The sequence below is a fragment of the Amphiura filiformis genome, chromosome 9 (assembly GCF_039555335.1).
Source record: "Amphiura filiformis chromosome 9, Afil_fr2py, whole genome shotgun sequence".
In the NCBI taxonomy this organism is placed as follows: Eukaryota; Metazoa; Echinodermata; class Ophiuroidea; order Amphilepidida; family Amphiuridae; genus Amphiura; species Amphiura filiformis.
In genome coordinates this window covers 52,277,843-52,294,107 of record NC_092636.1, presented here as the reverse complement: position 1 = coordinate 52,294,107, position 16,265 = coordinate 52,277,843, and the positions used below count along the sequence as shown (strand labels likewise).

General features: G+C 36.7%; 1 protein-coding gene across 1 annotated transcript in view; it reads right to left on the bottom strand.

The window, feature by feature from the left end:
* Window positions 1–16,265, bottom strand: part of LOC140161147 (THO complex subunit 2-like) — a 38,823-nt gene that overhangs the window by 6,309 nt on the left and 16,249 nt on the right. Inside the window, exons 21-27 of the mRNA XM_072184579.1 lie at window positions 14,902–14,970; window positions 14,264–14,379; window positions 9,227–9,293; window positions 8,256–8,306; window positions 4,912–5,086; window positions 4,385–4,487; window positions 2,386–2,804 (exon numbers count right to left, since the gene is read on the bottom strand). Of these exons, the coding sequence (XP_072040680.1) occupies window positions 2,386–2,804; window positions 4,385–4,487; window positions 4,912–5,086; window positions 8,256–8,306; window positions 9,227–9,293; window positions 14,264–14,379; window positions 14,902–14,970 (1,000 nt within the window). The remainder of the gene's footprint in view (window positions 1–2,385; window positions 2,805–4,384; window positions 4,488–4,911; window positions 5,087–8,255; window positions 8,307–9,226; window positions 9,294–14,263; window positions 14,380–14,901; window positions 14,971–16,265) is intronic.

Sequence of the window (16,265 nt, the reverse complement as noted above, 5' to 3'; positions counted from 1 at the left end):
TACATGCCAAAAATCTTATGTAAAAATGTGTTCCCATAAGTGAGAACGTTGAGGCTAGATATTGAGTTTAAGGTAGAAAACAAGATAGGTCTCTGAAGCCAAATATTAAAAAAACAATTTGGATAATTAAGAAAAAACCTGGGAAAAAAAGCCCAGCGCATAGTGCTATGCACTGGGATGGATTTCACATACTTAATGCTCTTGGGTTTATGACAAACCTTTTCTTTTGTTGGTCAAGAATAGGTTTATTTAGGGAACAAATTAAAAGTTTGATAACATCCAATAAATGACAAGTCCTTTTGTTTGGGAGAGGAGATTAACAAATCTGATTACATTTGTAAAAATAATTAGGGATGGTGGTCCTAAATATTTATGTGAAACATTTTTTTCATTTGTGTGGAACACTTTTTTTCATTTTCAGCTAATTTTACCAGTTGACCCAAATGATATTTGACCTCAATCTGTGACCTTGAACACCACCATAACATAAAGCTCCCATAATGCAGCTTCAGCTAAGTTTGATATAAAATTGGATCGATCAAGCCCATATTTATTGGTCGAGTTATGAGTTATAAAATATTGGACAAGATATAGTATAGTCCAATATTTTAAAACTCATAGCGAGACCAATAAATATTGGGTGTAAAGCATCCAATTTTATCATTATTATGTTTTAGATCCAATATTTTCATACACTTGGTTGCAATAGGATGTGAACTGTTCCTATGAGACCAAATTTTAACCAAATTCCTTACATTAATTGTTGATGGACACAACACACAGATGGACACACCCCACATAGACGGACACATGACTCATGATGTCACAAGGTTTTTTTTCCTTCGGACGACCTATCTAGTTAAAATATCGGTCAAAGACTTTGACCTCTCAGCTTGGAATTTTCATCATTTGATTTACGTTTCAGGACGGGGGAAGGGGTCAGCTTCCTAACTAACGAACTTGCATTTATTGGACATCATCAAACGTTTGGTTTGTCCCCTTACAGGTCAGTATACACCTGTTTTGAAGAATGGAATGAAGGAAGGAAAGTTCGAAGTAGGAGAGTAAACAGGTATGCAGGAAAATTTCAAAATGACTTGCTGTATGTTACAGTTTGACTTGTCAGGACACGTGACTGCCATGATGACTACATCTACTAAAGAGATAGACAAAATGAAGACAAAGTGACTATATATACTATTATCTCAAATATAAACTGAGCTACAAGCTACCTGCTATTTACTGGCTAATATAATTCAAACACTGAACAATCACAATGAGCATACAAGACTCAGCAGAGTTATAAAGTCAACCTATGAATTTTGTTATTTCTTTGTTGAGAAAATTTAGAAAAAAAAGGTCATGGTAAGTTATTTGTGTGTATGGGGTGGGGTGGGGTGTGTTGAGGACATCCTTGGACCCTTTCCCCTACCAGCATATTGCAAACAATGTAGCATGCATAAGACCATGTCCCATTTGCCCGTATAGAGTCAGGTCTCGATTGCTATTGGATTGGAATACTTCAAGTGAGTCCACATTTTGGCACAGGAGTGCAAATCAAGTCCAATTTAGATAGATAGATCCAAGTTAAAGGTCTTCAGTTTGAAAATGCTGATGTTGCATTAATAAGGGCGAGTATGTAAATGTGTATAATATACACTGTATATAGGGTGTTTATGTCGGGTGGTAGTGTATGGTGTGGGACGTGTTTGTTTTCACCTACAAACATTGCTTATGCAGCAAAAACCACACATAGCGAACAGTGGACGTTCACGGTCGTAAGATAGCGACAGAGGGTGAGTATGTATATGTGTGGGATGTGCATGTCAGGGTGGGGTGGGTCTGTGGTAGTGTATGGTGTAGGTTTTCACCTACAAACATGGACTCGGTCCACTCTTATGTTGCGAAAACCACATATAGTGAACAGTGGACGTTCATGGTCGTTAGATAGCGAGATGGTGCAATACAGCATAACTTTGCACATGGGGTAGGGTCCTCCATCATAGGTGTAATACCAGGTCCATGGCTAGTCGATTAACTGTCATAATTAAGTCAAGGTTTCAATTATGATATGTCTGTGTGTGTTTGGGTCCACAGTTTCAATTTCAACAACCACACAAACAACACAGGTCCACGGTTGTCGGTGAAAACGAGTAGGGGTGTGTATGTATGTGTGTAGTCTAATAAACTTGCTGTGGTGGCTAAGACACAAATGCAACATGCAATTTCTGGAAATGTCCAATCCTCAACTATTGCTTCAGACAGCTACACCAGGTTTCATGGCATCATAAACCCAGTTACAAACTGTGCTTTAAACCTGGTTTAGAGTCCAAACCACCCACGCAATCAAGCAAACCAACCAGGACTGTTACCACACAACCTTACCTCGATCAGTCTCTGTGCCAGGAGACGCCTTCCATGAGGATGACGCCGTCGAATCCTGGCTAGAATTGGATGCCACGCTCCACGACCTCGCCATCCTATCTTTGTGACCTTTAATCTCCGATTCACCCTGTATCATGGTGTCAACCTTCTCATCTTCTTTTGTGTTAGCCCTCTTGTGACTTTCCTTCTCTTCCTTCCTGTGGCCCTTCCCCAATTTATGGTCCTTAACCTTTTCTCCTTTTGACAATTTCTCCTCACCCTTATGACCTTTATCCTCCTTGTGACCTTTGACATCTTTATCCTTGTGGTGGCTCTTGTGACTCTTTCCCTCCTTGGAGCTCTTTTCTTTCTTGGATTCTTCTTTCTTCTCGTCTTTTGATGCCTTTTCTTCTTTACTAGAGCGCTCCTTCCCATCAGACCTATTTGTCAAAATAAAATTGAACAAAACGGTAAGTAACATATGCTAATAGTGCATAACTATATCTAGTACTTAACCCCCTGGGCAATACCAGCCGATCTAACATTGCCTGTGATTGGTCAATTACATGATATCTTCACTTTAATCACCAATCAGAATGGAGCTTTGCAAATAATTCACCCCAATTTTTTTGCATGGTGAAATTATACTCTAACAATGTTGCTGACTGGTCCAATTGATACTGAAAACTTCTTTTTGGCCAATCGGAGTTATGTAAGCTATCCACCATTGGAGCTTCTGCGACCCCTACGCAGAACTTCCGATAGTGGATTATCTGCGCACGGTGGACGCAAGGAATCCACAGTCGGATTTTCGGCGCACGTGCACTGAAAGTCCCTCCGTATATAGTTCCGGTGGAGTAAATCTGCGCACGGCCGCAGGGAATCCACTGACGGATTTTCGGCGCTGCGCGCTGAAACTCCCTCCGTGATATAGTTCGGTGGAGTAATTCTGTGCACGGTCGCAGGGAAGCCACAGTTGGACTTTCGGCGCGCTTATAGCTCCGGTGGAGTATTTCTGCGCACGGTCGCAGGGAATCCACTGACGGATTTTTCGCCACACGCGTGCTGAAACTCCCTCCGTATATAGTTCAGGTGGAGTAATTCTGCGCGACGGTCGCAGGGAATCCACGGACGGATTGCCGGGGTGCGTGGGCTGAAGCTCCCCTCTGTATATAGCTCCGGTGGAGTAATTCTGCGCACGGTCGCAGGGAATCCACTGACGGATTTTCGGCGCACGTTTTAATCATCTCATGAATTGTTATGATTTGATATTATTAAAAGGTAGAAAGTATAAAATATTATTTTAGGGCCTATATATGTTTAGAGTCAGTTCTGGCATCAAGTTTCATGTTTAAAAACAAAACATAACGCATGCCGAAAATCCGCAGTGGATTCCTTGCGTCCACCGTGCGCAGATAATCCACTATCGGAAGTTCTGAGTAGGGGTCGCAGAAGCTCCACTGGTGGATCATGTACATACATGCCAATCGGCATGCAGGTAGTTCTCATGTGGTTAATTTAGTGTAAATTATCACCAGATTTGAAGAAACAAATAACATTCACATATGCACTGGCACATTTACCATACTGGCACCTTTTCAGAACTATAATAATATTCAGCATGTTCCTTTTCAGCGGTGTCCGTCTGCTCTTTCTGATTATCGTGTAAAAAGAACTAGTCATGTGATGTTATGCAGCTTGACCAGGGAATGAGGTGTTGATGTGATGATAACATGATTCAATTAGCCCATCTTAACTCCACTTACGTATATACCATAAACTGCACCAAATTGGCAGACCGCTGAAGAACCTTGCTGAAAACTATAATCACTTGTATTTTAAAAAGAGCTTTGCATTATAAAGACACATTATAAAGAACCTTATAGACCATTCCTAGAATTGGCACCTTCCTGACATATCATATAGGGTAGCGAAAGCTAGATCACGAGGGGTATCACATGATTATTTTGTTATTTTATAATCAAGTGATGTGTAAGATTGCAAGCATGTATATTCTTACTTTGATTCCTTCTTGCTTGGAGCTGGACTACCCGATGACCGTTTGGTAGATGATGAAGTACTGGTCTTCCCTATCGTCTTGTCTGGTGTAGATGGATCCCTCTCTGTAAATCAACGGTAAATACAATGGTTATTTTTCCAGGTTTCTTTGTATGTCTGTTTGTTACTAGAAATAACCTGTTCAACCAACTTCATGTATCTTGAGATCTTTTGCTTTTGCTCCCTTAAAGACTTCATCAGATATTTTGCAAACAAACAACAACTATATCATGTAAATAATCCGCTCTGTAAGTGTAATTGCTATCCTTGGTGAAAACGGAAGTAATAACAGAACAAGCACACTTTAATTACATCTTAATTTTTAATGTCCGATTTTGTCTTTATCAGATTACTTTCACGTTGCCATTTGTCTGTTTCAGTAGCACATGTCACATATGTATGAAAAATGCCCAAATCTGAATTTTGATGAATTTTATGGTGTTCTGGTTCAGTGACATCTCTCTGATAATCCCCTTTAGAGTCCCCTACCTTTTGTGGCATTTGTCTTGCTTCCTTCCTCTACTCCTGTAGTACCATTCTCTTTCACAGCTGCTGTTGCTGAATTGTTTGCTGTAGCTGTCCCTGCAGGCTTCTTACTGGCAGCACTGTTACTAGTTCCGTTTTGCTGCTGACCCAGTTGAAGTGTTGATGCTGTTGGTTTGGCCTGCATGATGAAGATACCAAAAGCACAAGATTACTAATGAACCAAACAGAGTAATGATCAATTTCTTAAAACAATGTAGCCACATGCTATGTGAGATGCATCAAGAATGATTGTCAGATTACAGAACTGGGCAATACTTTTATTAACCTGTTCATAGCTCATTAATTACCTAAATACATGGATTGAATTTAACATGTTCATAACCTATACATGCAGTGTAAAATAACCTTGGTACCAGTTGAAAATGCATTTGAATTAAGTTGAATTTGAATTGTGCAATATAGTACTATTGATAGAGATGAATATATAGAAACTATATCATATTTCACCCTGTCAGATCTGGCAGTGACGTCAGTGCGCATTTCATTGAGCACAGCTTCAAATAGCTAGCATTCGATCAAAGCGCTGGCGTACACACACACACACTTACAGACGCTGAATAGATGTGAGCGAGAAACAGCTGCCTAACCACTTTAACGTCATTGCCACATCAGGGTGCAAAATGGTATACTGATGGAAAACACTTCCTCCACCTCCATGTTACTACCATAACCATGCAGGCTAGAGTCCAACTTGGAAAGCCCACCAGTATTTCCTAATTAATATTCTAAAAACATTGCGATGGATCACTCATCGCTTTTGCATTTATACTAATCATGGCGTCACCAAAAGTTAATGATCGAGAAAGTTAAATTAATTAGTAAAATAATAGATACAGTTGGTAGGAAATGATTGGTTGATACATTCCACGACAAGTGATATCGCTTGGGAGTTGTGATTTCTTCTACTCGCAAAATCAACATTGTTTTGCCTCACTATTTGTACTACTACTTTGTACAATCTTATTTGTATGGATTAATCAGCTTGATGCTCTGAAAATGGAAGAGAATTTCTGCAAAAGCGATCTAGTGTAAATTCAGCTTAAAAATAATTTTGGTTCAGCTGCATTCACAGTAGTGCCCATCAATATGTGAAAATGACCCTGTGAAAGGTAGTCATGAGTGACGGTTGAGGACACATGCAGATGTTGCCCAAAGAAGTCTTAATTTACACCCCATTTGATATTGTAGAAAAGTGTTCTGATATGTCCCACCAACAAGTTTAGCTTTTATTGGGGTATGATCAACACAATGAGTTCATGCTAGATCAAAGGTAGGTAACATTCTTCCATTAAAAAAAACCCACTCCTGTTCCTACCATTTTGGAGTAACAACTAGGGGATGGGTTTTTTCCTGTAAAGGCTCTATTTTAACAGCAGTTTCTCACATGCTTCTCCTGAGATAAGCATAAGGCATCTTTGGTATTAATGAATTTACTTTTCATGTAACCCCAATGTTGACCCAGACCCATACGGGCAGGAAGAAAATCTTTCTCTAAGTTATTGCATGCAATACTGCAATCAATACTAGTATCAAACACACAATTTTGTTATCCATTGGAGAGAACAGCAATATAACATGCAACAAATCAGTCCTGCCTTAACAGATAGAAACTAAATGGGTAGGAACAACCAGTATATGACCAAGATTAAATCAAATATCCTTCTTGTGTTAATTACAAGAAAGCAACCTTTCCCTAATAGTTACAAATTACAGATGTGTAATGTTGGCCACATCATGGTTTAAGGATGTTAAATGAACTTAAAGGCCTATTCAGTGATTTGCTCATCCGGAGGATCGTAAAAATCATCCAAATTCAGAATTTGGCACCTTCGTTAGCATCATACATGTAGATGTGCTAATATAGCCTGCTGGTTGTTAAGCCGAAAGTATTGTATTAAAGACAATAATACATGAATCTGTAATTTTGGTAGATCCTTCGTGTAATTATTTTGTGTAAGCTATTCCTAACCCTAATCCTAACCCTAAACTAACCCTAACCCTAATTTTGTGTATAATTACATGAAGGAGTAACCATAATTTCTCCATTTAAGTAGAGAAATTAGCTACATGTATTTGAATAGGGTTTCAACTTTGTTAATATTGCTGGTTTCCTTGTTTTTGCCAAAATTTTCATTTTAAAAATTCTTAATGACAATTTTTTTTCACAACTTTTCTTTCACTTTAGGCAATTTATACACAATTTTAATTTGTTTACACTTTCGCTGTGATCATTGAATAGGCCTTTAAACTAACATTATTTTCATAACCATGACTGTAACTTCATGAAAAGTAACATGAAAATGATGTTTGATCAAAAATGTGTCTTACTGAACAAGTTTTCTTTCATTAACCCTAACCACCTCCACCCTGAACCCAACAAAACTCAATAGCCCTGAGAGGGCTGAACTGACACATCTGCCCAAAATACCTGGGAGTTTTGGGTAAATCAAGAAAGCATGACTTAGTGGTTACATAATATTATACTAAGTATACAATGGATTGAAAATAAGCAAGGTTAATAACTTGAGTATATGTCTTTTGCTGTACATGCTATATAACTACATTCATGAGGCATGAACTGAAAGCTATAGGCCAATATGTAAAGACAATCTTAATGTGAAAGCTACTTGTTATGACAATCTTAATGTCCTTTGGGCTGTGAATCAGTAATAGCCTTTGTGGGTTAACTTTCCAGTGTATTTTTGCACATATGATCAAAATATAGAGCCAAATTGCCACCCAGTCACTAGATTTGTCACAATATTCACTTCAGAATTTGGGTAACATTTTCATTTCTGTTGGTAATGTTTAGAACCACATACTAAAAACACTGAAACTAAGAATTAACTTGTTTGTTCACAGATGGTGTAATTACACACCACTAGTGAACACATCACTTGTTTGTTGACTATAGTTTGTCTCGTCTCAAGTTGAGAGTAACGCCATGTTGGATTTTATAGTGGCAGACTCGAATCAGTGCGTTTATGTGGTTGCATCACCAGCGTATGAACAAATTGCCCTTCTACGTGTGTGTGTATATGCCCCACGGGATTAGATTAGCATGCACGATTTGAATCGGAAACTTTAAAATCCAGCATGGCGTTACTCTCAACTTGAGACAAGACAGGCTATAGTGGTGTGTAGTTACATCAGGGGTCTGATATCACTGACTTGAGAAAGTCACACTACAGATGCTTTTCATTCATGTTAGCATGATGGTATGTACATAAAAGGAGATATAGAGTGATGAGTCAAAAGGATTGAATGTATATCAAAATGTTGTATACCAAGGCATTTGGTTTGGCAAAAACAGCCTCAGAGGTTGCTGACTTTACACGCTGAAAGGAAAACAAGACACAGTGGTACATGTTTACTATATGACCTTTGTTTATGATCTAAATATTTAAAAATTTACTTTCTCGGTTTTTTTAATTTACAATGGGAACCAATAAAACATTGGTTTTCTTCTTCTCTCTGCCAACACATCAAAGGCAGAAAAAATAACATTGAGCCACAGTTGTGCCCAGTATGAAACAGGTTGATCACATGTTGATTTATGAATTTACAACCATATTTTGCAATATCAAAATGACAACTATTGTGCTACATTCTGACTGTGATAATGCATCAGAAATTGCCTTTTTATACACATTTAGAGGCTATTAGGTTGTTGCTTTTACCAAAATATAGATTTTTAAACAAAATTGTACTATAAATTTATCTCATCAGGGATCAAACAGGTTATGCAATTTTTCAATTGACTGTCCAAATGACGGGTGTTCGGGTCTCTGGTTAACATCTATGGATTATTCAAACAGTACAGTTTATGCATCTTTATAATCCAAGAAGTTTCTACATCCAATCACTATGCTGCTAGCAGGTGATTTCCTGTCAAATCTATCACTATCACAAGCAACAACTGATTTTAAGACACAATAGATGGTAATAACAATCACTTCCAGCATTTTATCACTTTGTCACTCAATGACTGTTAACTATTAGTTTGATACCACCTATCAAAAATGTATTACCCGCTCTCTCCATACTGCATTTGAACTGTGAATGACAAAGATCTCACAGTCAGTTCCAATCAGGGTAACACCTGGCTGTCTGTACACCCTACTTAGGCATCATGGGACAACAGTGGCTGACATTGAATGATTCATTCAGGTTCAAATAAGAAATCAAATAAAGGACAAAAATGTACAAATAAGCAAAAACTAACTTTGGATCTGTAAATATTGAAACTTTGTCTTACCTCTTTCTGGTGGAACTTATCCTCAGGCAGCATGTGAGGTTTCCTGGATTTCAACTGACCTGAATATCTGCAGCAAAAAAAGAAGTCAACAAAATATTGTTAGGAACCGTCATTCTTGGATATCAAATGCAAGATATTTTTACCTAAAAATCTGTCAATATCTGTAAGTTATTTTAAATAGTGCCATCATTTGCTTGTATATCGTATCTGAGCTAACAATTAAGATAACAACATGTTTCAAACAGCAAATCCGCAACAACCTTGCTTGTTTAATTGATAAACTTATGACGATCTACTTCATTTAGCCTACCGATTTCTCTGTAACCATGGTTTGCGCGTCTACAAATGTATAACGCTTTACTTGAGGAGGACAATAAACAAAGAAAATGGGAACTGCACACTTAATATCTGATTAATTTGTCACATGCTTCACATGAACTGCTGATGAAAATTAAAGGGTGAAAAGGAGTCAGAACGGTTGCCAGAAAAAAAAACATCACTGACAAAATTTAACTATTTCCGTCTTTTTTAATTGGAAATGTACATATGGAAATTGTTTAGCAGTTTGAAAATACCAATTTACCAAATGAACTTATGCAAAAACTTCTTTGATATCATACAATCCAACCAAACACCCATATACCTGCAAGTATACAGGGTGTCCCCAAAACAATTACCGGGCGAATGAATTTGGACGTAAGTCGAGAATCCAAAAATCTAAAAATCAGCGTGTAGCCCATCTTATTCTGCATCTTATACGCCAATTTTACAGGAATCGGTTGACTGATCGCGAAAAAATGAGCGATTACATAACGCATGCATCAATTCACTTCATTCCAAGTTTGAAAGAAAGGTCATTGGTTAACTGTCAATGAGCTTCATATTTTGTTCTGTGAAATCATTTTCGTTCTTTTTAAACAACCTGTTTCTTGCAAAACATTTTTATTTATTTATTTATTGGAACATACACTTTTGTAACAGTGGCACACGCCTAACCAGCGGTGCGTTCAAAACAATATCAAACATAATTATATACAAGAAATGATTTAAAAACAATATACACGCACAATTATTATGGCACAGAACAAAAGCAAAATAAATAAATAAATTGCCTGTGTCAACCCAAGTTGATTTGAAATGGGTCGTTAGCAGGCAAATAAAACGAAATATAAAATAATATTAAAATAATATACATTAACATGGCAAAATACTGGCATTAATTGTGCATAGAATCATTTAACAAGAGAAGCTCTAAGAGCCCAAGCACGTTTAAGAAATGATTTACAAAAGAATCAAAACAAAAACTACCTTCTTCACTGTCTAAGGGGGCCCCCAGCATCAAGCACGTTTTAATGTCCTCATTCCCAGCAATAAATATGTACCAAAAGGCCTCAAGTTGCTGATCATAAAGGTCACTTTCCAGTTTCAGGTACTCTTCTGCGCGAATTGTGTTCAGAGTCCTACAGGTGAAAAGGAAGTGACTAAGATTTTCGCTGCGCTTTTTGCATAGAGGGCAGGTGTCGTCCATGCCCTCGGTCCAACCGTGGATTCTACCATTTAAGGGAGAGTGTTTGAACGTGCTTTAAATTTGAGGCTTATCCCCCAAAAATCAGTTTTGTCAAGAAGGTAGTTTTCAAAGGCAAGTGTTTGTTTAAACTTAACATATTCAGCCAGAGAAGATTTGGTTTTGGCATTGTCATACCACGAGATTTCATACACATTTTTTATAATTTCTTTACAACATTTGGCCCAGTGTGGATTGATCATGTTGATAGACGCGTCGTTTGTGAAAAGGCGGTTCATATCACATTTATCGAGAGCAGATTTGGTCGAGCTTAACCATTTAAAGCGAATTTTGTCAATATTGCAATCAAGAATGAATAAAGTATTGAAAAGCAGTTTTGGCCATCGATGTAAATCCATTGATCTGAGACGAGCAAAATAGTTAATCCTAATAGTATCTTGAATGGAGGCAATTGATTGCCATCCTAGATCACCATAAAGGGCTGCCGCTGGGGTATTACGCGGTGCCTTAAGAATATATCGGGCCATTTGTAACTGCAGGTTTTCAATTCTTTTGATGTCCGCTTGACTTCCACATGTCCACACTGCGCACGCGTAATTAATACATGGTAGAGCAAGTGTACGCCATAAAATATCCCCATACTGCACCCTATTAAAGTCATCGTGACCATCCAAAATAGATCTAATATAACCAATAAGTCTATTTCCCTTTTTTACAACTTCATTAACATGTGTGTGATCAGAAAGATTTTTAGAAATATGAACTCCTAAATATTTATAACTGTCACATGAGGAAATGGTGCTATCACATAGGTTCCATGTCTTGTCATTACTTACTTGTTTTCCAATTACTACAACATTTGACTTATCATAATTAAAATCTAATTTCCATAAGCGAGAGAAAGAAGATGCAATATTCAGCATTTTCTGAAGTTCGTCTTCATCATTTGCGATCAAAACAACGTCATCAGCCCAGAATAAGCAACCTATTTGAACATCACAAATGCGAATACCGTTACCACTTTCTTTGAAAAGTTTAGCTAGCTGGTTTATATAAATGCAAAATAAAATTGGGGATAAGACACATCCCTGTTTAAGACCTTCTTCCACCTCGAAATATTCAGTGTCAATATCACCAAACTTTACTTTAGCTTCTACATTACAATAAAGACTTTCAATTAATTTCCAAGCACTCCCTCGAATTCCCTACGTTCCAGGCCACAGAGAGGAGGCCATCCCTCCAAACCGTATCAAAAGCTTTTCGAAATCCAGGAAAGCTAGGAAAGTTGGTTTGTTTTCAATTAACCTGGCAGCAGCTATACTCTTAACGACAAAAACGTGATCTTCACATCTATGATCTTTCCTAAATCCGCCCTGGATTTCCGACAGCACGTCATTATCTTCCAGAAATTCGAAATTGAATTTGATATAATACGGTTGAAAATTTTGGAGATACATGAGGTAAGGGTGATACCTCTATAGTTATTGAGATCCTTCTTATCGCCCTTCTTGAAAATTGGGATAATTATTCCCTTATTCCATTCTTTGGGGATCTTCTCTAAAACAAGCAATCTTTTGAACAAAAAGAACATGGAACTGTTAAGAGCATCCCCGCCATTTTGATAAGCTCATTTGTGATTGAATCAATACCGGAGACTTGTTATATTTGGCTTGATTAATGGAATCAATAACCTCATCAAGTGTAAGTACAATGTTATGCATAATATTATCTTCAGATACATCTAGATTGTTAAAAGTATGGTTGCTTAGATACTTAGTATTAGATATCATATCATTAATAAAATCTTCTTGATACAGCTGATTATTCATTTTGCCCAATGAATGGTAATATTGTTTGACAGTTTGATTCATGACTTTACGGTCGTTAGTTACATCATCGAATTGGGCAATTTTAAAGAGTATACATTGCTTATCTGGTTTTTAGGCCCTCTTAGGTTTTTCCAAAAGTCCCTATTTGAGGGACCGCCTTCTTTAGCAATTTTACACTTCTATCAATTCGCATTTGCATTATACGATTCTTAATATGGTTCTTCACTCGAGTTTTTCTTTCAATATATTCTTTCCATAATTTATCTCCAATTTCCTTATTATGACCCACACTTGAAGATCTAACTTGAAGTGGACCACCTGCGATGAGCCTGACAACTCTTCTTCCTGTCTTTTATGGCATCATCTATTGTTTTGTCCCACCATTGTTTTGGTTTACAATTGGAGTTTTTCACACCTATTGTTTTGTTTGCTGCGAAAATTAGCTTATTTTTCCAGTCACTCCACAGGGAATCTGGATCATCAAAAGAATTAGCATTCCAATTACAAAATTGTGACTTAATCTCGTTTTCATAATCGGTAAAGTCCTGACCTTTCTTAATGTCCCATATAATTCTTTTTTGTTACAAGCATATTTTTCTGTAGGAATATCGTTAATATTCATATTTAGGAAAAGCATATTATGATCACTTCCAATATTGAATTCACGCTCCTCATCGACAATCATATTGTTTACACATCGGAATAAACCATCTGATACTAAAAAGTAATCAATTGTTGAAGAAAAAGGATGACGGAACCAAGTAATTTTCCCTGTACACTTGCGAGTACAATTTACAATTGTTGTTCAAATTTGAAAACCTGCACGATATTGAAAATGAAAGCTTGCATATAAGATGATGCTTGGTACTTGTAAATATATTTTTTCGTTAATGTTGATATAAATGTTGCATAAAGAATAATTGCATAAAGAATTCCAGCTGGCTTAAAAAATTTCTCACACACATTAATGTTTTTGGAATATTTCCAAGAAATTGTATTTTTTAAAGTTTAAATCTTTAAAAACTTCAACATTAATGTTGCATGGTATCAAATATCACACGTAAAGCTGTAAGCACTTGATCATTATTATTCTTGGCTCAAATGTTCTTTGGAAAGTTAAAATATAACAAATTTGCACAACATAAAGAATTGCAGTTGGAAAGCTTGCAATTGCAGAAATTGCAAAATTTTCTCGGACAAACTGTTATTTATCTTCAGTGAAAGCATGAATGACATAGCAACGTCCGATTATAAAATAGATAGTGTGATGTGGACTTAATTTAATGAGATACACAAACTTTAGGAAGTGGTGAGCGAGTATGAAAAAAGCGCCTGTTGATCAAACTTGGAATGAACTGAATTGATGCACGCATTATGTAATCGTTCATTTCTTCGCAACCAGTCAACCGAATCAAATACAATTTTTGTATGTGAGGCACAACAAAATAAGCTATGTGCTACATTTTAAATTATTTGCTTCTGATGTCTATTTCTCAATTTACGTTCAATTTTATTCGCTCGGTAATTTTTTTCTGGGACACTCTGTAGGTTCAATTATATTAATGCTCATATTCTTTGTTGTATGATGATGGCAAGTTTGGTCAGCTGAGGGCAGCACACCACTCTGATGTATCGTGTCCAGGTTTGGGTCAGTACAAATGCATACTTCATAGTTATACATACCCCATAGCCAGTGCATAAATGTCTGGCCTCTTGTCTTTCTCGTCTGCCCTGATTTTGTCCACTCTCTTCTCAAGTACGTTGCCAAGATTTTGAACAAGAGGAAAGTATGGTAGAATCTAAAATGAAAAAAAAAAAAAAAAAGTCATGTCAAGAAATATGTAACATTATGCAGTTCACACATTAAGCCCTACAATGCAATATAATCAAAAAGCAATGTGTTTTACAATGCAATGTTTTAAGCAATGCTTATTGAGGAAACCGTGTATAAGTTTTAATCATTACATACAATTTTGATCATTACATACAATTGAAGGCTATTACATCTAATTTTTTTTAAATCCACTCAATAGTCTATTTGTTAAATTCATTGGTATGGTAGATTCCCTAAGATACTGGGAACAAGCTAAAAGTCTGAAGATGTCATCATCACAACAGAAATAATTTAAAAAAAAATTATGATTGTACTTTTCAGCCTAACCAGATAGAACTGTGTTGCTTCCATAAAAAAAAATGTGTAACAGGGGGAAGCAAGGGATTATTGATTAAGGTGTCTCAGTGACAGCAAAATTACTATCTGTATCCCGCTCTATATTTGACAATCATGTTTTCTACATTCTATCATATCATTTTTAAGTTACCTTGGTTAACAGAATCAGTGTATTTCTTATCTGTGTGTACTCTTTAGATTCCAGACATGCTACAAGAGCCTGCAAAATAACAACAACAAAAATACAAAAACTGAGCTCATGCTTTGAGAGTGTTGGGTTGAAGAACATTTTTATCTTTTATAGTTATCAATCAATAATCTGGACAAATAATGAAACCATGAAGTCAGAAACTCAACACAATTTAACAAATGGAAAACAATGGTAAATAGCCTGTGCTGGGTAATACCTTCAATATTAGTTATAAAACAATGTTAATAATTCATGCTCTAAAGTTTGTTCGGCTTATAATAAATAAATTATTTGATTTTTGTTACTGCACGCGTCAATAAAGTCCCATCTCAAGCTTGCGTATATTCACATAAGCGTGCGCCAGTCACACATTATGCAACGCACAACTAGCTTAAGCGCTACGAGGATAGAAGGGCTAATGTGAAGGAGGAATGGAAGGAGAGAGGGAATGATGGGGAGAGAGGAAGTAATATAGGCGATTTCCGTAATTGACCATTAAATGCCGTTAGCGGCGTTTAGCTATCTTAACTCCAGTTTAGCGAACAGAAACACTGAAAGCGAGGTCAAAGATCAAATTACATACTCCCAATTATGCAAAGTTAATTTGCTAAATAACTATAAGGACTATCTAGCTGAAACTTGGTACATAATGTAGTATAAGTAAAATAGAAGTATATTACGTTTAGCATTTTGCTAATTTTAATCTGCATAATTAATTAGAGTTCATTTTATTTTTTCAAGAAATTAACCATAATTAATTATGCAGATTAAAATTAGCAAAATGCTAAACATAATATACTTCTATTGTGCTTGTATTACATTATGTATCTAGTCTCAGCTAGATAGTCCTTATATTTACTTAGCAAATTAACTTTGCATAATTGGGAGTATGTAATTTGATCTTTGGCCTCGCTTTCAGTGTTTCTGTTCCGCTAAACTGGAGTTAGAGAGCTAAACGCCACCGGCACGCATTTAAGTGGTCAATTACGAAATTGCCTATAAGGCTTGTTCAGACGGTCGCTTGTAAAGTCGCTTGTAACTACATTCAAATGTAAACTTGCATGTAGTGCCCATCTAAACACACTCGCATGAAGCTACATGCAAGTTACAAGTGACAATTTTACATGTAAGAGATCTTACATGTAGCGAGTAACATTCAAATGTAAGGCCAGTGTGAACAAGACTTGCATGTTAGCTCGCTTGTAAGCATGACCTTGATGACCCAATCCTATTCTGATTGTGCATAATCATGGCATGATTTACCAGTGAAGGTCACTCTTACAAGTGAGTTGGCTTACTAGTAAGTCCGTGTGGACACACACTCG